Here is a 23,208-nt window from a genome sequence, read left to right as displayed (position 1 = left end):
TTAAAAATCATGTTTTATTGTGAATCATTTGTGAATATTATTTGGACACTTAGGCTATTTAAAAATGTTAATCATTTATTAAGAAATGGATAGATGTTTAGATCTAGAAATTGAAGTTTGAAATTAGCTACAATTGGGTAACTAACTAATTATATGCTTTAATTTCAGGTCATCCAAGTAAGATTATTTTATATTTGTTTCAGAATGGTTTAATCTATGATAACTGAAAATTTCATTCAGTTCTCTTAATTTTTAACAAGGTTATGGGCTTTTGACTGTCCATGATCACAGCTTTTTTGTTATGTCCATAGAAAATCAATAGGGAACAAGATGCTAATTTCCGAGTATGAAAATGGCCACAACTTTTTTATTACTTGAGATATGAAAGTGAATTAGGTGTCAAATTAAACTTATTTTTATGCTTTATCTGATGGGATAAATTGCAGACTTGATTTTTTAAATCTCAAAATTTTGTAACATTGCTACTGTCACAGCTTGCTCCCTCACTATGACATAGGGCGGGATCTTCCCGTAGCGAATATGCACCCCCCCCCCCACAAACAACTCCCACGTTCTGCACTCGGTACAGAGGAGCTGGTCGTGCCGAGGTTCCCATCACCGGGATTCTTACGACCACTCCCATTATGGTGTGATTGGATTTTCCGCAATCCACCGGTACCGGGTAGGCCTCGGAGGCCACACGAAGCTGACAAGGACTCAAAGTGCTGTTATAAGGGTGTAGCGCTGCTAGGTGCTGGTTGCTAATCCAGGAGGGGACCCGACCTTGCCTCAGGTCTTCCAGGTTGCTCCTCCCCTCCCCCAACAACCACGCACCATACAGCCCACACACCGCATTCTGTGCAGCCTGATCGGACGCATTCCGGTCCTCTTTAATCAAAGCGTTTATCATTTTTGCATGTGTCTCCAATTGTGCTATGATTTCTTTTAGATGTAGAGTCATTGCCACCTCGTCGTGCAGTCCCGATCCTACCACCGCATTTTCCTCCACCAGAACCTTTCGTAACTGGCCCTTCAACTGATTGATCTGCAAGGCCAGTTCTACGTTGTCCATGCTATTAATAATAGACATCCCTGTGTTAAATGCTGTAAACCCGTCGTTAACCACCCCTCGTCTTTGCGTACCGGACCCCAAAGTGAAATCCCCTCCCCCGCGGTACATCTCTTCTATGTCTATGTCCCCAAAATCCAGGTTGTGGAATTTGTGGAACATGTCTTTTAGCAGGGCCTGATATAATAATTCCGTTTCGCAGGGGCGCCATGCGGGTAACCGCACTTCAGTCAAATCCGATGGACTCTGCCGTGTCCCCGCGACGCGCCACACACATCCGGAGGCACATTGTTACCATCATCCATACGGCGGGGCTACCCATCTGGAAAACAAAGCAAAACACCTCCTTGCCTCCACAGAGCTATCCGCCTAATAATGGCATTTGGGGTTTTGATTTTTGTCTGTTGTGGTTTACTTTCCACAGCACATCCCTTTGATCCTGTACTGCCTGTCCCTGTACTCCCCTGTATCTATACAAAACCCTATATCTAATTACCAAACCACTAACTACACAAAACCACAGACAAACCAATGCTATATACAACGCCACCCGTCTCTGGGTGGCCAACTCATAACTGATCCCCGTCACGCTGGGGCCACCCCTCTGTTGGGCCCTCCCGTGCAGGCCAGAACTCCTCCTGTCGAGGGGCCTGACTGCCCCTCACCTCCCCGTGCACTACGGGGTTTTGAGATACCCCTATTTTCCCTGTGGGGACTGGGCTCCCTCCAGCCGCACTCCGAAGTGCCCTGTTTCGGCCACTCTTCTTCCCGGCCCTCCTGTGGCCGGCCCTAGCTCTAGGTTTAATTAGGGATGGGGACCACCTTACTGGGGGTTTAGTGACCCTGTCACTCCTACGTCTGACCGGGGGTTCCCACACCAGAGGTGATACTTCCATCTCCTCTGTTTCTGCTAGTTCTGCCTGCGGAGGGCTGGAGTCAGCCTCCTTCTCCGCTGCTTCCAGTCCTTGCCCTGGAACACAGCCGGCTACTTCAGGCTGACTACCTGTGGACTCGCCTGGCTCCCCTACGGTTTCCACATCAACCCGGGTCTGTTCCTGATCTTTACCCCCATACGTCCCTCTATCTTCCCCTGCCTGCAAATGGCTGCTGAGGCAGCCTTTAAAATAGGGTCTTGTGCCTGGATCGTGGTCAGGTCCGGAGCCAAAACCACTCCCGCACTCTCCTTTTCTTCAGGCTGCTCCCTGGCTGCAGCTACCTGTCCTTCCTCATAGGGGTCCCATGCTTTCCCACTCCTGGCTCCATCCCTGGCCAAGCCATCCGCCCTCTGATTCCCCTCGCCCCGTGGACTATAGGCCGCCCCACTAGATAGAGGGGATGTACGGGTGTTGTCCGTGTGGACAATGCTACTGGAAGCACCAGTGTCCAGCAGGTAACTCCCGACCACATCCTGGACCTCCATCTTGACCCAGGGTCTCCCACATGGGCCATACTTTAACGGGCATAGGAATGTGGGCTGTTTCGCTGGCAGTCATAAAGGTGCCGGGGGTGCGGATACGGGCGCGCCCTGGCCTGTTGCCATGGCTACCTGTCCGGACCCTCCCGCCTTTGACTGCAAATAGGTAATTAGATCTTTTATATCTATTGTTACCGGGGTCCTATCCCCCACTGCTCTACTTAGGTTTCTGCACTCCCTCTTGTAGTGCCCGGGCTTCCCACACCCATAGCACACCGGCCTCATCTCTGAAGAGGTCCGGCTGCCTTCCTGTTTCCACTGCCTCCCTTTGGGGGGTGCTGGTACTATTTTTTGCACCTTGCCCTTAAAGGGCTCCCCCTCACTTCTCTCCCCATTGCGATACGCAAGGGTGAGCTTCCTGATCACCTCCGCCTCGTTACGTTTTGGGTCAGCTGGGTCGAACCAGTGCTCGGCCTTTGCCCTAACTCGTGGGAGGCAATTCGCCATCAGAGTCTTCAGCCAGTGAGCTGTTCTCTCATCTAAATTCTGCCTATCTAAAGGCATCCCACACGCTCCCTCATACACTGCCCACAGCCTGTCTGCCAACATGTCCGGGGACTCAGCTACCTGCTGCTTCGTCTCCCCCACCCTGGTGAAAGGACTACCCTGATTCAACCCCATGGCCTCCAGAACCGCTGTCTGTGCTGCTACCCCGTGTTTCAGGTCGTCCTCCTTCCCTGGAGGTCACCACCTTGCATAGGTATGAATCTAGGGTCATCAGTAGCAGCTTTTACCCGTTCTACCTCATCGCAATCGTTTATGTCGGCTGCCTGCTGCACCTCCATAAAATGCAATGACGGGTCTCCCGCCCTGGTTAACCTGGGAAAGTGAGCCACCATCCCCCTCAGCACATGTGCCCCATGGGGAATGATGATATCACTCTCTATGGGCCCCCTATCTGCCTGCCCTGCCGGGGGACCATATTTCCTTTGCCGTACTGGGCACATCTGCCCTACCCGGGGCTGTTGCCCATCTACCCCCGGCTTTCCCACCATGATCGGTAACTCCAGCACCTCGTGGTGTGCTACACATGGCGCGGAAGCCACTAACTGAGGGTGCTCTCCCGCCCCTCCTTGGGCCTGTCCCTCCCCGGACAACCCGAACCCCACCTGCCGACCCGGACCTATCCCCGGCGCCTCAGGAGGTGGTCTATTCCCCTTTGCCCCTGGGGAATCATCTGCTGAGGGAAGCCCTCTGCCCCCGGGGGACCCCCCTGGTCCTACCAGGTGAACCCGTCCCCTAGTCTTGGACAGAGTCTCCTCCAGCTGCACTATCCTCGCCTGGCAAGGCCCGTGATCACTATCCACTAGCTCGCTACGGGCCACCCTGTATGCTGCTTGGATATCTTGGAACTTTCCCTCCAGCTCCCTGCACTTCTGTGTACTCTGAGCCTGGAGTTCCTGGGCATTCCGTTCCTTCTCCTTTGCCTCTACCACCTGGCATTGGGGGAATTCCTGGGCATTTCTGTGGGACTCCCTCGCCTGCAAGATACACTGCCTGGCTTTACTGCATTCCTCAGATAGCCCTTCCCCTTCTCTAGCGCCTTCTTCAGCGCTGGCCCTAGCTTCTCTCAGTTGCTCTTCCAGCCTATCTACCTGTCTCTGTATTTTTGCTACCTGCTGTGATAGGCATGCTAGCCAAACTGCCTTTTCCTGCCCTTTATTATACGCCTTGCTTTCCGTCCATTGAGCAGCAGCTACTGCAGGCTGCTGTGCTGTCAACAATGCTATCACCCATTGTTTGGTGAGATTGATTTTTTTTAAAGAGATAAGAGGAGATTCTCTCCTCCATCTTGCTACGTTCTCTCACCCCCTCTGGCAAATCACATATCCCAAACCACCGAGGTCCTGCCATGGTCATCATTCTGTAGGGGTTTTGCGTTTCCCTTCGGGCCCAACTGCCCGAGTTATTCTCTCCCTTGTCGGAGGGTCAAACGGCCACCACTCCACTCGAGCGGTTTCCAAGAGAGAGAATACAACAAAAGGGATTCCCCTAGGTTCTAGACCTCGGAATTATGGTGGGATATGATAAAAGGTTGAATTGACCCGAGCGTGCTGATGAGAGAAAACAGAAACCAAGATGGACTCAAAGCAAGTCTAAAATTTACAGGCTTTATTAAACAATGAGAAATCGAATCTCACCAACACTACATAATACGTGGCTAAACTTATGCTTTAAACTAAGACTATGGACGGAAACTATCGGGCACGTCGTAAAACTTACTTTACACAATTTTACTTGCAAGTACCCCCTTTCCCCTTTCTCATCACTCTCTATCCTATTTCGGGAATTTCACCAGGTCACTGGGGTACTTACAGTTGGTCGACACAGGCTCACGAGCCGTCCAGCAGAGCAGAAAGAGAGAGTGTTCTGGCTTGACTCCTGTTTTTATACCTGAGCTTACTTTGAAACCCCCAGGTGGTCCTCTGGATGAAAAGGGTTCTTTTGATGATTCCCAGTTTCGATCTGGCATGAACAATAGGCTTCCGATGATAAGGGGTTTGCTGATGTCATGATCCCTCAGCCTGATCGTTATCCCATCGCCTGGACGGGCTCCTATTGTCTCGATGGATGGGTCATCCAAGATGGTGATTGAGCTTGCTGCTGGCCTGTTTACCACCCTCTGCTGAGGCTTGGTTCCTTCCTTTGTGTATCCAAGATAATCTTGTTATCTCCGTCTCAGCCTTTCCTCCCTACACCATTCGCCCAGTTGTTTGATGCGCAAGTCCACATGGCAGACAGGTTTGTGGATTGGGGGTTTTTCTGTTGCAGCCAGCAAATTTGTCTTTTTAAAATGTCCATGTCCTTATCCGAGTTCTTCCATGATTTTGGAGGATTTGCCCCAATAACTTACAGAAGGTAGAAACAAAATGCTGGAGTAACTCAGTGGGTGAGGCAGCATCTCTGGAGAGAACGAAGAGACGACGTTTTGGGTTGAGACACCTCTTCAGAGTAATAGGTGGATATAGGTGAGTGGAAGTGGGGTTGATCGGACAACATTAGGCACCGCTCTGAAGGCAGATTGAACTAGTTGGTCAAGGAAAGTTGGATATGGTGTCTAATAATTCTAACGCATTTAATGGCATTGTGCCTACAGCTGAGTACTTTCTGCGGAGCATTGAACGTCATGGTACAGTACCTCTCTTCAAGCCTTTGTTTCTTGGCCCCATTCAGGCAGTAAATGGCATTTAAGGTTATTGGTGCTTGTTATGTCGGAATAATTTACACAACGTGAATGACAGTTGCTATTGGAGTTTAAAAGAGTGAGGGGACCCATACGTAGGGATCTTGGGCTACAGAGGGGTGCACAGAGGGATCTTGAGATACACATCCATAGCTCCCAGAATGCAGCAACCCAGGTCAAGAGAGTGGCTAAGAGGTTGGTTGGTATGCTTGCCCTCATTGCTCTGGTGGCTGGGACGGCGTTCTGGCGGCGGTGACCTGAGTCCGGGGTTCAGCCGCGGGCCAGTGGCTGCGTCCGTTGGACTGGAGGGCGGCAGCTTCGACCACCCCGGGCCGCGGTGTTTGAGCCGGCCCGTTTGCGGGGTTCGGTGAGCCGCGGGACTGTTTGTACCATCGCCCGGTGAGGTATCGCCTCAGCGCAGAGGGGGAAGAGGAGGGAAGAGACTAAGATTTTTGCCTCCACCACAGTGAGGAGGTGCTTGGAGAACTCACTGTGATGGATGTTAATTTGTGTTTATTGTTGTTTATTATTGTATTATTGTATGTATGACTGCAGGCACGAAATTTCGTTCAGACCGTAAGGTCTGAATGACAATAAAGGAAATTCTAATTCTAATTCTAATTCTAATTAGTTGAGGCATTGGTATATAAGAGTCAGGAAGTAATGGGGGAACAAAGAAGTACCTAGCATGGGATACTTTGAAACTTTGTCAGTGCCTTTATGGGGAGACTTGTGCATACCTTGGGTATGCAAGCAAAGAATTTCGCTGTGACGTGTCACATGTGAGAACATCATTTTCGCTCAATCATTCATTCAGAAGTATATAAACTTATGTGAGGCATCAATAGGGTAGACAGTCAGAATATTTTTCCCAGGGTAGAAATGTCAAATCAGAGGGCATAGCTTCAAGGTAAGAGGGAAAAGTTTAAAGAAGCAATTTTTTGCACACAGAGTGTTAAAAACCTGAACGCACAGCTCGGGGTGGTAGTGGCAATAAATATAATAGTGCCATTTAAGAGATTTTAAAATAGGCACATGAATATGCTGGGAATGGAGGGATGTGGAGCACATGCACGCAGACATCAAACATTCTGAGAGGTATTGAAAAGTGGATGTGGGGTGAATCTTTCTTCTTGTCGGAGAATGTAGAATTTGCAATCACTATGAAAATTAGAGCTTGTCTATTTATGATAAATAAAAGTTGTTTTTCTTCTTTCTCACTGCGTCCTGACTCCTAGAAACTCTCTTACTCAAAAGGTAATGGGGAAGCAGAGAATTTGAATACTTTGAGACATAAGTCCACGGGGGCAGCACAGTGTCGCAGCGGCAGAGCTGCTGCCAGAGACCTGGTTCAATCCTGACCACGGGTGCTGTCTGCACGGAGTTTGTACATTATCACGCATGGGTTTTCTCCGGGTGCTCCGGTTTCCTCCCATACTCCAAAGATGTACAGGTTTGTAGGTTAATTGGCTTCGGTAAAATTGTAAATTGTTCCTAGTGTGTTGTATAGTGGTCGTGTATGGGTGACTGCTGCTCAGCACATATTTGGTGTGCTGAAGGGCCTGTTTCAATGCTGTATCTCTAAAAGCAAAAGGTAATTGATAAGCAAGGGGTTAAAGATTACCAGTAGTAGACAGGAATGCAAACTGAGTTTACTCTCAGATCAACCCACCACTGCTCGTATTTCTCATGCAGGGTGTGTAGCTAATGACAGGCAGTGACACAGGAGCAAAATACTTTGAAAACCCACGTTCAAAAAGCAGATTGTGTTGACAATTAAATATATCAATAGTGTGATTTATTTGAACAAACCCCTCGTGCTTGTTATCAAAGGTGCTTGTAAACACCAAACCAATCAATTGTGTAGCTTGTGACTTCTGTGATAAGTGTGTTCACTCAATTGGGATTTTAATTGTGTTCTTTGTTATAATTTAGGTTTGTTTGTTGCAAGATGAAAAGGCTGTAAATCAATCACAGCCCCAAAAAAGTAAATGTTACATAAAGTGAAAAATGATAAATCAAGGTATACCTGAACATTCAACTATTTACTTTGATGTGGTTTAGGTGAATGATATCTGATTGCTCTAATGTCGCTAGTCTGGTTCTCGACAAAGTTAAATAGATAAATGGCTTTGCAGACTCCTGCTTTTAAAAGAGGAGTACTCGACAGAAAAAATAAGTTAAGTCATTTTTGGAGAGGAGTGGCTAGGGGAGAGAAAAAGTTGCAAAAACAGAATGAATATGCATCCTTTGATCTATTATAAATTTGTAATGGTTAAATCTAAGTGTCTTATCCTGGAGAATGACACTGTTTATAAGTTTGTAACTTTGCGCTATTATTAAATATAATAGCTGAGCAGTTTAAGAACTTTGTTTTATTGGTCCATGTCTTTGCTCTATGATTGGCTAACTTAGACTGTATTTAAATATAGCTGTAGGAGGAGATTGCAAAGTGTATATAATGCAGAATGTTTGAGAAGGTGTGCCAACCTCAACTTTGATCGCGTGTCAAAGGAGAAACTGCACCTTGAAGATGTTTTTTCTGATTAGTCTGCATTTCTGCCGTAAAGGCAAATCAAGAAATGGCGCAACAATGTGTGGTAAGTAGGTTTTGATCCAAATGTCATTCAATTATTTTGTCACTGCTATTAATTCACTAGTTTCTTAGACTGATGACAACTTAGCCCCTTCAGATAATGGCAGAGTAGGGTGGGGGTGGATTAACTTTGGAATGGTATGTGCCTACTCTGTTGGCTATTTGTTTCTTTGGAAAGGAGGTCTGCTTTACAGCCTGGATATGTAGCATATGGCAAATAAGCAATTCAGTCAAGTACTAAGCTGCCAACTTCAGAGTCGTCCTGGAAGGGGTTTCTTTGCTTGAGTCTGTAAGCCCTGCAATGCTTTCAATGTTCCCTGTAGCAATGGTCTCCCCATATACCAATGGTGACACAGTGGCTCAGCTGGTAGAGCTGCTGCCTCACTGTGCCAGGGATCTGGGTTCGATCCTGACCTCAGGTGCTGTCCGTGTGGAGTTTGTACATCCTCCCTGTGACACCGCATGTGTTTCCTCCCACATCCCAATGACGTGCAGGTTATTTGGCTTCTGTAAATTGTCCCTAGCGTGAAGGGAGTAGATGGGAAAATGGGATAACATAGAACTAATATGAATGAGAAATCGATGATCAGTTCAGACTCAGTGGGCCGAAGGGTCAGTTTCCATGCTGCATCCTTACCTTTTGTTAAAGATGAGAACATATGATAAGAGAACATTTTCATCACCCTACAGAGATTAAATTGTTTATAGTGCACTTCAGATGCCATTTTTAAATCACTAGCAGACAATTAACATTTAGTGAATGAATGCATCAGGCTTGAATTTCTTTCCATTAAAAAAATATTTCAACAAGTTATGTTATTTGATTTACACCATTTCAGTGGTTATTTTCCACATTTCTTCTGTATATATCCAAATTTGTTCTCCATACATAAGAACACATAGAATGGTTATGTCTTGCACTAACACCAACATCTAATTCCTTGTTTTAGATTTGGTTCTCCTTGGACTTGTTGCTTTAAGTTTTACAAATCCACCCGTGGCAACCAAAAAAGAATGGAAAGGACATGGATCGTCAAAAAATTTGAAAGAAATAATGATTGGAAGATGTTTTGACTACCTTGAGAATGTAAACCCCAGTGCAGGGTAAGTCAATATGTAACTCACTGGCACATCAGCAAAGAGCATTATAATGTAGACTTTTTCATGATAACAATTTTATGTTTTATCTAACAATATTATATTGTTAACATTGTGCTTTCAGAATAAGCATGTAAATCATATACCAGTCCTGTTCCGCATAAGAGACATTGTAAAAGTGAAAATTACTTTCCTATCTTACTTGCTGAACAAGTGGAAAGCATAATTAAATTGGCTCCTATTCAACCTCCCTTTTTGTTGCCTGTGCGCAAACAAGATCCTGAAAAAAGTCTGACCAAAACTGTGACAATGTAAATATGCCTGTCCTCTTTTTTGTGTGTGCAGTACATTTATTTATCTAAAGATTATTTCTCCCTGTCACTGCACGTACAAGGTAGGGTGTGCAAATCATGTGGCATGACTTTAGATGTATAGCTGTATGATCCACTCCTACTGGCCAATGTAGGTTATTGCTGGGTATATATTATATCATCTTCTGATAGCAAGTAAACAGAATAGAGCTTCCACCTAAACATAACTTACTTCTGAATCTCTGCACCTTAGCACCATCGAGGTTTTAAATAACCTTATTCTCACATCAACACATCTCACATTCTTAGCCAAGTTTACTTCCACCTCTGAAATATCATCCCTCTCATGTTAGCAGCTGCTGAAAAGTGAATCCACACCTTTGCTTCTTCCACGTTTATTTGTTTGCATGTATCCATTGTTGCATTCTCACATGCACTCTCTCCTACAAACTGCAACATGTTCAACGCTCTACTGTTTGTATTTTATTCTGCACTGCACCATTCTCCTTTGATCTCCATGTTTGACAAGCTTCACTAACATAGACATAGAACAAAGAAAAATAGGTGCAGGAGTAGGCCATTCGGCCCTTCAAGCCAGCACCGCCATTCAATATGATCATGCATGATCATCTAAAATCAGTACCCCGTTCCTGCTTTTTCCCCCATATACCTAGATTCCTTTAGCCCTGAGTTAAATCTAACTTTCTGTTGAAAATATCCAATGAATTGGCCTCCACTGTCTTCGGTGGCAGAGAATTCCACAGATTCACAATTATCTGGGTGAAAAAAATTTCCTCATCTCAGTCCTAAATGGCCTACCCATATTCTTAAACTGTGACCCCTGGTTCTGGACTCCCCTAACATCGGGAACATTTTTCCTCCACCTAGCCTGTCCAATCCTTTAAAAATTGTACATGTTTCTATAAGATCCCCTCTCATTCTTCTAAATTCCAGTGAATACAAGCCTATTCAACCCATTCCTTCATCATATGTCAGTCCCGCCATCCCGGGAATTAGCCTGGTGAACCTACGCTGTATTCCCTCAATAGCAATAATGTCCTTCCTCAAATTAGGAGACCAAAATAGCACACAATATTCCAGGTGCGATGTCACCTGGGCCCTGTACAACTGCAGAAGGACCTCCTTGTTTCTAAACTCAAATTCTCTCGCAATAAAGGCCAACATGTCATTAGCTATCCTCAATAAGGATTGTATCATAAATGTTTAATAATTTATTATGGATATATGTTTGTATTGTATTTATGGTGGTGGGTTCTGGCTTGTTTTATTGTAGTGTAAATATTATTTTTTAATAATTGAATAAATTTTTTGATTAAAAAAAAGAAAAAAAAAAAAAAAAAAAAAAAACATGTCATTAGCTTTCTTCACTGCCTGTTGTCACTGCCTGCTTTCAGTGACTGATTACAAGCACACCCAGGTCTCGTTGCACCTCCCCTTTTCCTAATCTGACACCATTCAGTTAATAATTTGCCTTCCTGTTCTTGCCACCATAGTGGATAACCTCACATTTATCCATATTATACTGCATCTGCCATGCATCTGCCCACTCACCGAACCTATCCAAGTCACCCTGTAGCCTCCTAGCATCCTCATCTGCCGCCCAGCTTTGTGTCATCCACAAACATGGAGGTCACATTTAATTCCCTTGTCTAAATTGTTAATATATATTGTAAATAACTGCAAAGATTGTAAATAACTGCAGTCCCGGCAACAAGCCTCGTGGCACCCCACTAGCCACTGCCTGCCATTCTGAAAAGGATCCGTTAATTCCTACTCTTTGTTTCCTGTCTGCCAATGAGTTCTCTATCCATGTCAATACCCTACCCCCAATACCATGTGGCCTAATTTTGCACACTAATCTCTCGTGTAGGACCTTGTCAAAGTCTTTTTGAACGTCCAGATACACCACATCCACTGGCTCTCCCTTATCCATTCTACTTGTTACATCCTCAAAAATATCCAGAAGATTAGTCAAGCATGATTACCCCTTCATAAATCCAATCTGACTTTGACCGATCCTGTCACTGCTTTCCAGATGCACTGCTATAACATCTTTAACAATCGATTCAAGCATCTTCCCCACTACCGATGTAAGGCTAACTGGTCTATAATTTCCCGTTTTCTCTCTCCCTCCTTTCTTAAAAAGTGGGGTTACATTGGCTACCCTCCAGTCTACAGGAACTGATCGAGAGTCGAGAGAACATTGGAAAATGATCACCAATGCATCCACGATTTCTAGGGCCACCTCCTTCAGTACTCTGGGATGCAGACCATCAGGCCCTGGGGATTTATCTGCCTTCAGTCCCAAAAATTAACCTAACACCATTTCCTGATCAAATGTGGATTCCCTTCAGTTCCTCCCTATCACTAGATCCTTGTATTTCTTTGGATCCCTAGTATTTCTGGGAGATTGTTTGTGTCTTCCTTAGTGAAGACAAAGCCAAAGTACTTGTTTAACTGGTCTGCCATTTCCTTGTTTCCCATTATAAATTCACCAGTCCCTGATTGTAAGTGACCTACATTTGTTTTCACTAATCTTTTCCTTTTTACATATCTAAAGAAGCTTTTAGTGTCAGTTTTTATATTCTCCGCAAGCTTTCTTTCATGCTCTTTTTTCCCACTCTTAATTAACCTCTTTGTCCTCTGTTGCGTTCTAAATTTCTCCCAGTCCTCCGGTTTGCTGCTTCCTTTGGCTGTTTGGTGGTCTGTATACAATTCCAACAAACGTTTTCTGCCCTCGACTATTTCGCAGTTCTACCCATACTGATTCTACAGCATCCCAGCTAATGGCTCTCCTTGCTATTGCATTATTCTCCTCTTTAACCAGCAATGCCCCCCCCCCCCCCCCCCCCCCCCACCTCCTCTTCCTTTCTATCTCTCTTTCCTGAATATTGAATACCCCTGCATGTTGAACTCCCAGCCTTGGCCATCCTAGAGCCATATCTTTGTAATTCCAACTATATCATATCCCTTAACTACCAACTGCACATTCAGTTCATCCACCTTATTCCGAATGCTCCTTGCACAAGTTTTCAGGCACAAAGCTTTCAGGTTTGTTTTTCTTATCTCCCTTCTACCTTTAGCTTCTGTCCTCCTTTTAAGGCCCTCTGTCTCCTTGCATTGGGTCCCATCCCCTTGTCCTGCTAGTTTAAACGTGACCTTTCCTGCATTATCTTTCCCGTTAACTGCACACATACGCTTCCACGTGGTTGGGCTCCAACCCCCCCCCCCCCCCCCCCCCCCAACACTGTTTAGTTTAAACCCACCCATGTAGCATTCCAAGCCTGCCTGCCAGAATGTCAGTCCCCTTCCAATTAAGGTGCAACCCGTCCCTTTTGTACAGGTCAATGAGGTTCAAATGACAACAAATACATTGTATTGTATTGTATTGTACCTATGTAGAAACAAAGAACTGCAGATGTTGGTTTATACTAAAGTTGAACACAAAGTGCTGGAGTAACTCAGGGGGAAAAAAGGGTAGGTGACCTGTCTGACGAAGGGTCCTGACCGTGGCCCCTTGGGCAAAAGTGACCACAATATGGTTGAGTTCTTCATTAGGATGGAGAGTGACATTGTTAATTCAGAAACAAGGGTCCTTAACTTAAAGAAAGGTGACTTTGAGGGTATGAGACGTGAATTGGCCAAGACAGACTGGCAAATGATTCTTAAAGGGTTGACGGTGGATATGCAATGAAACATTTAAAAACTGCATGGATGAACTACAACAAGTGTTCATCCCAGTTTGGCAAAAGAATAAATCAGGGACGGTAGTGAATCCGTGGATACAAGGGAAATCAGGGATAGTATCAGAACAAAAGATGAAGCGCACAAATTAGTCAGAACAAGCAGCCTACCAGAGGACTGGGAGAAATTCAGAGACCAGCAGAGGAGGACAAAAGGCTTAATTAGGAAAGGGAAAATAGATTATGAAAGAAAACTGGCAGGGAACATAAAAACTGACTGCAAAAGTTTTTATAGATATGTGAAGAGGAAAAGATTAGTTAAAACAAATGTAAGTAGTCCCTTGCAGTCAGAAACAGGTGAATTGATCATGGGGAACAAAGACATGGCAGACCAATTGAATAACTACTTTGGTTCTGTCTTCACTAAGGAAGACATAAATAATCTGCCGGAAATAGCAAGGGACCGGGGGTTAAATGAGATAGAGGAACTGAGTGAAATCTAGGTTAGCCGGGAAGTGGTGTTAAGTAAATTGATTGGATTAAAGGCCGATAAATCCCCAGGGCCAGATAAGTTGCATCCCAGAGTACTTAAGGAAGTAGCAGCAGAAATAGTGGATGCATTAGTGATAATTTTTCAAAACTCTTTAGATTCTGGAGTAGTTCCTAAGGACTGGAGGGTAGCTAATGTAACCCCACTTTTTATAAATGGAGGGAGAGAGAAAACGGGGAATTACAGACCAGTTAGTCTAACATCGGTGGTGGGGAAAATTCTGGAGTCAGTTATTAAAGATGGGATAGCAGCACATTTGGAAAGTGGTGAATTCATTCGACAGAGTCAGCATGGATTTATGAAAGGTAAATCATGTCTGACGAATCTTATAGACTTTTTCGAGGATGCAACTAGTAGAGTGGATAAGGGAGAACCAGTGGATGTGTTATATCTGGACTTTCAGAAGGCTTTTGACAAGGTCCCACATAAGAGATTAGTATACAAACTTAAAGCACACAGTATTGGGGGTTCAGTATTGATGTGGATAGAGAACTGGCTGGCAGACAGGAAGCAAAGAGTAGGAGTAAACGGGTCCTTTTCACAATGGCTGGCAGTGACTAGTGGGGTACCGCTAGGCTCAGGTGCTGGGACCCCAGCTAGTTACAATATATATTAATGATCTGGATGAGGGAATTGAATGCAACATCTCCAAGTTTGCGGATGGCACGAAGCTGGGGGACAATGTTAGCTGTGAGGAGGATGCTAGGAGGCTGCAAGGTGATTTGGATAGGTTGGGTGAGTGGGCAAATGCATGGCAGATGCAGTATAATGTTGATAAATGTGAGGTTACCACTTTGGTGGCAAAAACAGGAAAGTAGACTATTCTTTGAATGGTGGCCGATTAGGAAAAGGAGAGATGCAACGAGACCTGGGTGTCATGGTACACCAGTCATTGAAAGTAGGAATGCAGGTGCAGCAGGCAGTGAAGAAGGCAAATGGTATGTTAGCATTCATAGCAAAAGGATTTGAGTATAGGAGCAGGGAGGTTCTACTGCAGTTGTACAGGATCTTGGTGAGACCACACCTGGAGTATTGCGTACAGTTTTGGTCTCCTAATCTGAGGAAAGACATTCTTGCCACAGAGGGAGTACAGAGAAGGTTCACCAGACTGATTCCTGGGATGGCAGGACTATCATATGAAGAAAGGCTGGATAGGATTGGCTTGTACACGCTAGATTTCAGAAGATTGAGGGGGGATCTTATAGAAACTTACAACATTCTTAAGGGGTTGGACAGGCTAGATGCAGGAAGATTGTTCCCGATGTTGGGGAAGTCCAGAACTAGGAGTCACAGTTTAAGGATAAGAGGGAAGTCTTTTAGGACCGATATGAGAAAATCATTTTTTACACAGAGAGTGGTTAATCTGTGGAATTCTCTGCCACAAAAGGTAGTTGAGGCCAGTTCATTGGCTATATTTAAGAGGGAGTTAGATGTGGCCCTTGTGGCTAAAGGGATCAGGGGGTATGGAGAGAAGGCAGGGATGGGATACTGAGTTGGATGATCAGCCATGATCATATCGTATGGCGGTGCAGGCTCGAAGGGCCGAATGGCCTACTCCTGCACCTATTTTCTATGTTTCTATGACCTGAAATGTCACCTATACCTTTTCTCCAGAGTCTTCCCCTGCTGAGTTTCTCTAGCACTCTGTGTCTATCTTAGGCTCAAAAACTAGTCTGCCACTTCATTGCATTTGTGAAGGAATGCATCATTTTTTGACAGTCAGACTGTCTTAATATACAAAATTAAACAAGGATTTTTATCCTGGATCATCACTGGATCTGAATGATGGAACTCCCTATCTAATAGCAATGTAGAAATACCTTTGGTAGGTTGCAGTGTTTGAAGAAGACAGCTCATCATCCTATTCTTAAGATCTATTAGAGATGGGCAATAAATGTTGACTCTGCTAGCAACACACAAATCCCAAATGTCAATATGCATATTGAAGAAACAGTACATTTTCAATGATGTTGATGAACAAAGTCGGCCAGGGCACTTCTGTTCCTTTTCAACATCCTGATGAGATCCTTCACATTCACCTAGGGGACCAAACAGGATTGTGTTTAATATTTTATCTAAAGGACACTGAACATTCTTCTTGTATGATCTTGCTGATCACAAATCGGATGCCACATCTCCCTGCATTGGTTTTCAGAAAGTATTTTATTTGCAGTAAAGCACTTTGGGCTTTTGGGGAAGGTGGGACCTGTACAGAAAGGATGGATTGCACTTGAACCCGAGAGGGACCAATATCCTAGCGGGGAAATTTGCAAAGGTTGCTGGGGAGACTTTAAACTACAATGTTTGGGGCGAGGGACTCAAATAGCGAAAGCTAGTAGACAGAATGGGAGGCAGGAAGCAGAAAAGGGAAGCACTCGGACACAAGAGGAGAAAGAAAAAAAAGGAAATAAACAGAGAATAAGAGACGGGGGGTTTCTTAAATGTGCATATTTTAATGCTAGGAGCATTGTAAGAAAAGTGGATGAGCTTAGAGTCTGGATAGACACCTGGAAGTATGATGTTGTGGCGATCAGTGAAACGTGGTTGCAGGAGGGCTGTGATTGGAAACTAAATATTCCAGGATTTCGTTGCTTCAGGTGTGATAGAATTGGAGGGGCAAGAGGTGGAGGTGTTGCATTGCTAGTCAGGGAAGATATTACAGCAGTGCTTTGGCAGGATAGATTGGAGGGCTCATCTAGGGAGGCTATTTGGGTGGAATTGAGAAGTGGGAAAGGTGTAGCAACACTTATAGGGGTGTATTATAGACCGCCAAACGGGGAACGAGAATTGGAAGAGCAAATATGTAAGGAGATAGCAGATATTAGTAGTAATCACAAGGTAGTGATTGTGGGAGATTTCAACTTTCCACACATAGACTGGGAAACACATTCTGTAAATGGGCTGGATGGGTTGGAGTTTGTAAAATGTGTGCAGGATAGTTTTTTGCAGCAATACATGGAGGTACCTACTAGAGGAGGGGCAGTGCTGGACCTCCTGTTAGGAAATGAGACGGGACAGGTGGCGGAGGTATGCGTTGGGGAGCACTTCGGGTCCAGTGATCACAATACCATTAGTTTCAATATAATTATGGAGAGGGTCAGAACTGGACCTAGGGTTGAGATTTTTGATTGGAGAAAGGCTAACTTTGATGAGATGTGAGATGATTTAAAAGGAGTGAACTGGGACATTTTGTTTTATGGGAAAGATGTAGAAGAGAAATGGAGGACATTTAAAGGGGAAATTTTAAGAGTACAGAATCTTTATGTTCCTGTTCGGTTGAAAGGAAACAGTAAAAATTGGAAAGAACCCTGGTTTTCAAGGGAAATTGGACATCTTGTTCGGAAAAAGAGGGAGATCTACAATAATTATAGGCAGCATGAAGTAAATGAGGTGCTTGAGGAGTATAAGGAATGCAAAAATAATCTTAAGAAATAAATTAGAAAAGCTAAAAGAAGATATGAGGTTGCTTTGGCAAGTAAGGTGAAAATAAATCCAAAGGGTTTCTACAGCTATATTAATAGCAAAAGGATAACGAGGGATAAAATTGGTCCATTGGAGAGACAGAGTGGACAGTTATCTGCAGAGCCAAAAGAGATGGGGGAGATATTGAACAATTTTTTTTCTTCGGTATTCACCAAGGAGAAGGATATTGAATTATGTGTGGTAAGGGAAACTAGTAGAATAGCTATGGATACTATGAGGTTCAAAGTAAAAGAAGTACTGACACTTTTGAAAAATATAAAAGTGGATAAGTCTCCAGGTCCTGACAGGATATTCCCTAGGACATTGAGGGAAGTTAGCGTAGAAATAGCCGGGGCTATGACAGAAATATTTCAAATGTCATTAGAAATGGGAATAGTCCCCGAGGATTGGCGTACTGCGCATGTTGTTCCATTGTTTAAAAAGGGTTCTAAGAGTAAACCTAGCAATTATAGACCTGTTAGTTTGACTTCAGTGGTGGGCAAATTAATGGAAAAGATACTTAGAGATAATATATATAAGCATCTAGATAAACAGGGTCTGATTAGGAACAGTCAACATGGATTTGTGCCTGGAAGGTCATGTTTGACTAATCTTCTTGAACTTTTTGAAGAGGTTACTAGGGAAATTGACGAGGGTAAAGCAGTGGATGTTGTCTATATGGACTTTAGTAAGGCCTTTGACAAGGTTCCTCAAGGAAGGTTGGTTAAGAAGGTTCAACTGTTGGGTATAAATGCAGGAATAGCAAGATGGATTCAACAGTGGCTGAATGGGAGAAGCCAGAGGGTAATGGTGGATGGCTGTTTATCGGGTTGGAGGCAGGTGACTAGTGGGGTGCCTCAGGGATCTGTGTTGGGTCCTTTGTTGTTTGTCATGTACATCAATGATCTGGATTAAGGTGTGGTAAATTGGATTAGTAAGTATGCAGATGATACCAAGATAGGGGGTGTTGTGGATAATGAAGAGGATTTCCAAAGTCTACAGAGTGATTTAAGTTATTTGGAAAAATGGGCTGAATGATGGCAGATGGAGTTTAATGCTGATAAATGTGAGGTGCTACACCTTGGCAGGATGAATCAAAATAGGACGTACATGGTAAATGGTAGGGAATTGAAGAATACAGTTGAACAGAGGGATCTGGGTATAACCGTGCATAGTTCCTTGAAGGTGGAATCTCATATAGATAGGGTGGTAAAGAAAGCTTTTGGTTTGCTAGCCTTTATAAATCAGAGCATTGAGTATAGAAGCTGGGATGTAATGTTAAAATTGTACAAGGCATTGGTGAGACCAAATCTGGAGTATGGTGTACAATTTTGGTTGCCCAATTATAGGAAGGATGTCAACAAAATAGAGAGAGTACAGAGGAGATTTACTAGAATGTTGCCTGGGTTTCAACAACTAAGTTACAGAGATAGGTTGAATAGTTAGGTCTATTCTCTGGAGCGCAGAAGGTAAGGGGGGACTTGATAGAGGTCTTTAAAATGATGAGAGGGATAGACAGAGTTGATGTGGACAAGCTTTTCCCTTTGAGAATAGGGAAGATTCAAACAAGAGGACATGACTTCAGAATTAAGGGACAGAAGTTTAGGGGTAATATGAGGGGGAACTTCTTTACTCGGAGAGTGGTAGCGGTGTGGAATGAGCTTCCAGTGGAAGTGGTGGAGGCAGGTTCATTGGTATCATTTAAAAATAAATTGGATAGGCATATGGATGAGAAGGGAATGGAGGGTTATGGTATGAGTGCAGGCAGGTGGGACTTAGGGGAAAAAAAGTTGTTCGGCACGGACTTGTAGGGCCTGAGATGGCCTGTTTCCGTGCTGTAATTGTTATATGGTTATATGGTTAAAATGTCAAATCTTTCAGGTGCACCAACACAAACTCAGTGTTATTGACAACGAGTTCCTTAATCCTAATATAATTTTTTTGTTTGATTGTTTTTTTGGTCAGGGTGAAAGACTGTATAAAGATTTGGGAAGAATTTCTGAAGGTATTTAATGGCAAAGACCCATGCAACATCAAAGAGCAGGATTATAACATTTTTTTGCGCTTGGTAGAACATGACATCCCAGTCAGTCAGGTGAGTCAATCAGTCATTGTGCAGGAGTCCATCATGATAACCTAAAGTCAAATAAAGGAATGGCATTGCAATTCCACTCCTTTTCTGTATTGTAAATTAAAGTCTTCAACTCAAGTACAGTGAAGTAAAGGTACAATGAAAATCTTGCTCAGAGTGATACAGTGTAGAAACTGGCCTTTCGGCCCAACTTGCCCACATCAGCCAATATGTCCCGGCTACATGAGTCCCACCTGCCTGCGCTTGGTCCATGTCCCTCCAAACCTGTCTTATCCATGTACCTGTCTAAAGGGCCTGTCCCACTTGGTGATTTTGCCGGCGTCATATCAATGTTGCCAAAAGATTTTGAACATTTCAAAATCCAGGTTGTCAAATGGGATAGTCAAGGACGGAGTTAAAGGGAAATGCAGTAAAGGGATAGTTAATGACCCCAGAATTAACAGGAAAGAAAGCTCACAAAGGAATAGGAGAGTGTGGCCAAGTGCAGTAGGGATCGATGTGAAAGGTGAGATGAGTAAGGAATTAAAAGTATTGTATTTGAATGCGCGAAGTATAAGAAGTAAAGTAGATGAGCTTGAAGCTCAGATAGAGGTTGGTAGATATGACATTGTGGGGATTACCGAGACGTGGCTGCAGGAGGATCGGGTCTGGGAACTTAATATTCAGGGTTATACATCCAATAGAAAGGGCAGGCAGGTAGGCAGTAGAGGGGGGGGGGGGGGGTAGCTCCTCTGATGAGGAATGGAATTCAGTCCCTTGAGAGGGAAGACTTAGGGACTGACGAGGTAGATTCACTGTGGATTGAGTTGAGGAATTGTAAAGGCAAGACACTAATTGGTGTTATCTACAGACCCCCAAATAGTAGCCCGGATGTAGGGTGTAAGTTACAGCAGGAGTTAAAACTGGCATGTAACAAAGGTAATGCCACTGTGGTGATGGGGGATTTCAACATGCAGATAGACTGGGAAAATCAGGTTGGTTCAGGACCCCAAGAAAGAGAGTTTGTAGAATGCCTCCAAGATCGATTCAGAGCAGCTTGTAATGGAGTCGACCAGAGAAAAGGCAATTCTGGATTTAGTGTTGTCCAATGAACCAAATTTGATAAGAGAACTCGAGGTAAAGGAACCGCTTGGAGGTAGTGATTATAATATGATTAGTTTTAATCTGCAATTTGAGAAGGAGAAGTTTAAATCGGAAGTGTCAGTGATGCAGCTGAACAAAGGGGATAATCAAGGCATGAGAGACGAGCTGGCCAAGATAGACTGGAAAGGGATCCAAGCAGGAATGACGGTGGAACAGCAATGGCAGGAATTTCTTGACATAATTCGGAAGACAGGATCATTTCATTCCAAAAAGGAAGAAAGATTCTAAGGGGAGTAGGAGGCAACCGTGGCTGACAAGAGAAGTTAGGTATAGAATAAAATTAAAAGAAAAGATGTATAACACAGCGAAGAGTAGCCGGAAGCCAGAGGATTGAATGAATGAATAAATATTTATTACATGTAATTTGAACCTCAGTGAGGATCAAACAAAATTCAGTTTCCACAGCAATACAAACAGAGACAATTCCTACAAGAAACTCACACAATTCAATTTACACAAACATCCATCACAGTGAATCTCCTCCTCACTGTGATGGAAGGCAAAGTCTTTTCTCTCCCCTGCACCATTTTTCTCCCGATGTTGAAGCCCCAGGCGGGTGATGGTAAGTTCCACGGCCATTTTAGGCCACGCCAGGTGATGTACGGCCCCGCTCCAGACCCAAAAGTCACAATGTTGGAACCCCCAGCGGGCGTTCGAATGTCCCGTGGCCAATAAAGCCGCGCCAGGCGATGTACGGCCCCGCTCCGGTTCGTTCCAACCCCGCGACATGGGCTGGAGAAATCGCATTGCGGGAGCTCCGGAAAGCGTTCTCCCACCCGGACCCGCGAGCTCCCGATGTCCCAGTCCACCGGACCTGCGGCTGCAGCTGGAACCTCCGAGCTCCGGGGTCGGGCCGCAGCAGCGATCCACCACCACTCCCCACGCGCCAATGCCGGCCAGCCCCACGATGGTAAGTAGTCCGCAGCTCCGCAGGCTCCGTGACTGGAGACCCCAGGTCGTTCCAGTTGGAGGCCGCTCCACGGTGCTAGGCCCCAACGACAACGGAGACCCGACAGGATCTCCCGTGCAGGGAAGAGATTTTTTTAAGTTTCCCCCTCCCCCCGCCCCCCACATAAACACAGTTAAAAACAGTATTAAAAAACACCAACAATTACATTTAACTAGACAAAAAAAAAAATACAGACAGGCTGAAGGGGCCGCTGCAACAGTGAGCTGTGCCGCCACACCTTGCTTCTGTAAACCCTATGAAAACTTTCATAGGACAACAGAAGGAAACAAACGGGCAATAGGGGCTGAAAAGATGAAGTACAAAGAGAAGCTGGCCAGGAATATAAAGAAGGACAGTAAAAGCTTCTTTAGAAATGTTAAGGGAAAAAGAGTAACAAAGTCAAATGTGGGTCCCTTGAAGGCAGACATGGGTGAAATTATTATGGGGAACAAGGAAATGGCAGACGAGTTGAACAGGTACTTCGGATCTGTCTTCACTAAGGAAGACACAAACAATCTCCCAGAAGTACTGCAGGACAGAGGATCTAAGGGGGTCGAGGAACTGAAAGAAATTTTCATAAGGTGAGAAATAGTATTGGGTAGGGTAATGGGACTGAAAGATGATAAATCCCCGGGGCCTGATGGACTGCATCTCACAGTCCTCGGGGAGGTGGCTCGAGAAATAGTGGACGCATTGGTGATCATTTTCCAATGTTCAATAGATTCAGGATCAGTTCCTGTGGATTGGTGGATAGCTAATGTTATCCCACTTTTCAAGAAAAGGAGCGAGGGAGAAAACGGGGAATTACAGACCAGTTAGCCTGACCTCGGTGGTGGGAAAGATGCTTGAGTCAATTATTAAAGAGGTAATAATGGGGCATTTGGATACCAATAAAAGGATTAGTCCAAGTCAGCATGGATTTATGAAAGGAAAATCATGCTTGACTAATCTTTTGGAATTTTTTGAGGATGTGACAAGTAAAATGGATGAAGGGGAGCCAGTGGATGTAGTGTATATAGACTTTCAGAAAGCCTTTGATAAGGTCCTGCATGGGAGACTGGTGACTAAAATTTGAGCACATGGTATTGGGGGTAGGGTGTTGACGTGGATAGAAAATTGGTTTGCAGACAGGAAGCAAAGAGTAGGAGTGAACGGGTCCTTTTCAGAATGGTAGGCAGTGGCAAGTGGAGGGCCGCACGGCTCGGTGTTGGGGTCGCAACTGTTTACCATATATATTAATGATTTGGAAGAGGGAATTAGAAGCAACACTAGCAAGTTTGTGGATGACACAAAGCTGGGTGGCAGTGTGAACTTTGAAGAGGATGTTACGAGGTTGCAGGGTGACCTGGACAGGTTGAGTGAGTGGGCAGATGCATGGCAGATGCAGTATAATATAGATAAATGTGAGGTTATCCACTTTGGTGGCAAAAACAAAGGGGCAGATTATGATCTCAATGTGGTTAGGTTAGGTAAGGAGGAGGTACAGCGAGGCCTGGGTGTCCTTGAACACCGGTCACTGAATGTTGGTGTGCAGGTACAGCAGGCAGTGAAGAAAGCTAATGGAATCTTGGCCTTT

The 23,208-nt window shown here is 44.6% G+C and overlaps 1 protein-coding gene across 1 annotated transcript in view; it reads left to right on the top strand.

Moving 5' to 3' along the window:
* The window catches only part of LOC129699137 (ADP-ribosyl cyclase/cyclic ADP-ribose hydrolase 2-like), a 263,707-nt gene that overhangs the window by 223,302 nt on the left and 17,197 nt on the right, over positions 1-23,208 (top strand). The window contains exons 2-4 of the mRNA XM_055638808.1: positions 8,216-8,327; positions 9,274-9,427; positions 19,414-19,543. Coding sequence (XP_055494783.1) covers positions 8,261-8,327; positions 9,274-9,427; positions 19,414-19,543 — 351 coding nt within the window. The 5' untranslated portion in view covers positions 8,216-8,260. The remainder of the gene's footprint in view (positions 1-8,215; positions 8,328-9,273; positions 9,428-19,413; positions 19,544-23,208) is intronic.

Source organism: Leucoraja erinacea, chromosome 1, assembly GCF_028641065.1.
Source record: "Leucoraja erinacea ecotype New England chromosome 1, Leri_hhj_1, whole genome shotgun sequence".
NCBI lineage: Eukaryota > Metazoa > Chordata > Chondrichthyes > Rajiformes > Rajidae > Leucoraja > Leucoraja erinaceus.
This window is presented reverse-complemented; position numbering and strand designations above follow the sequence as displayed.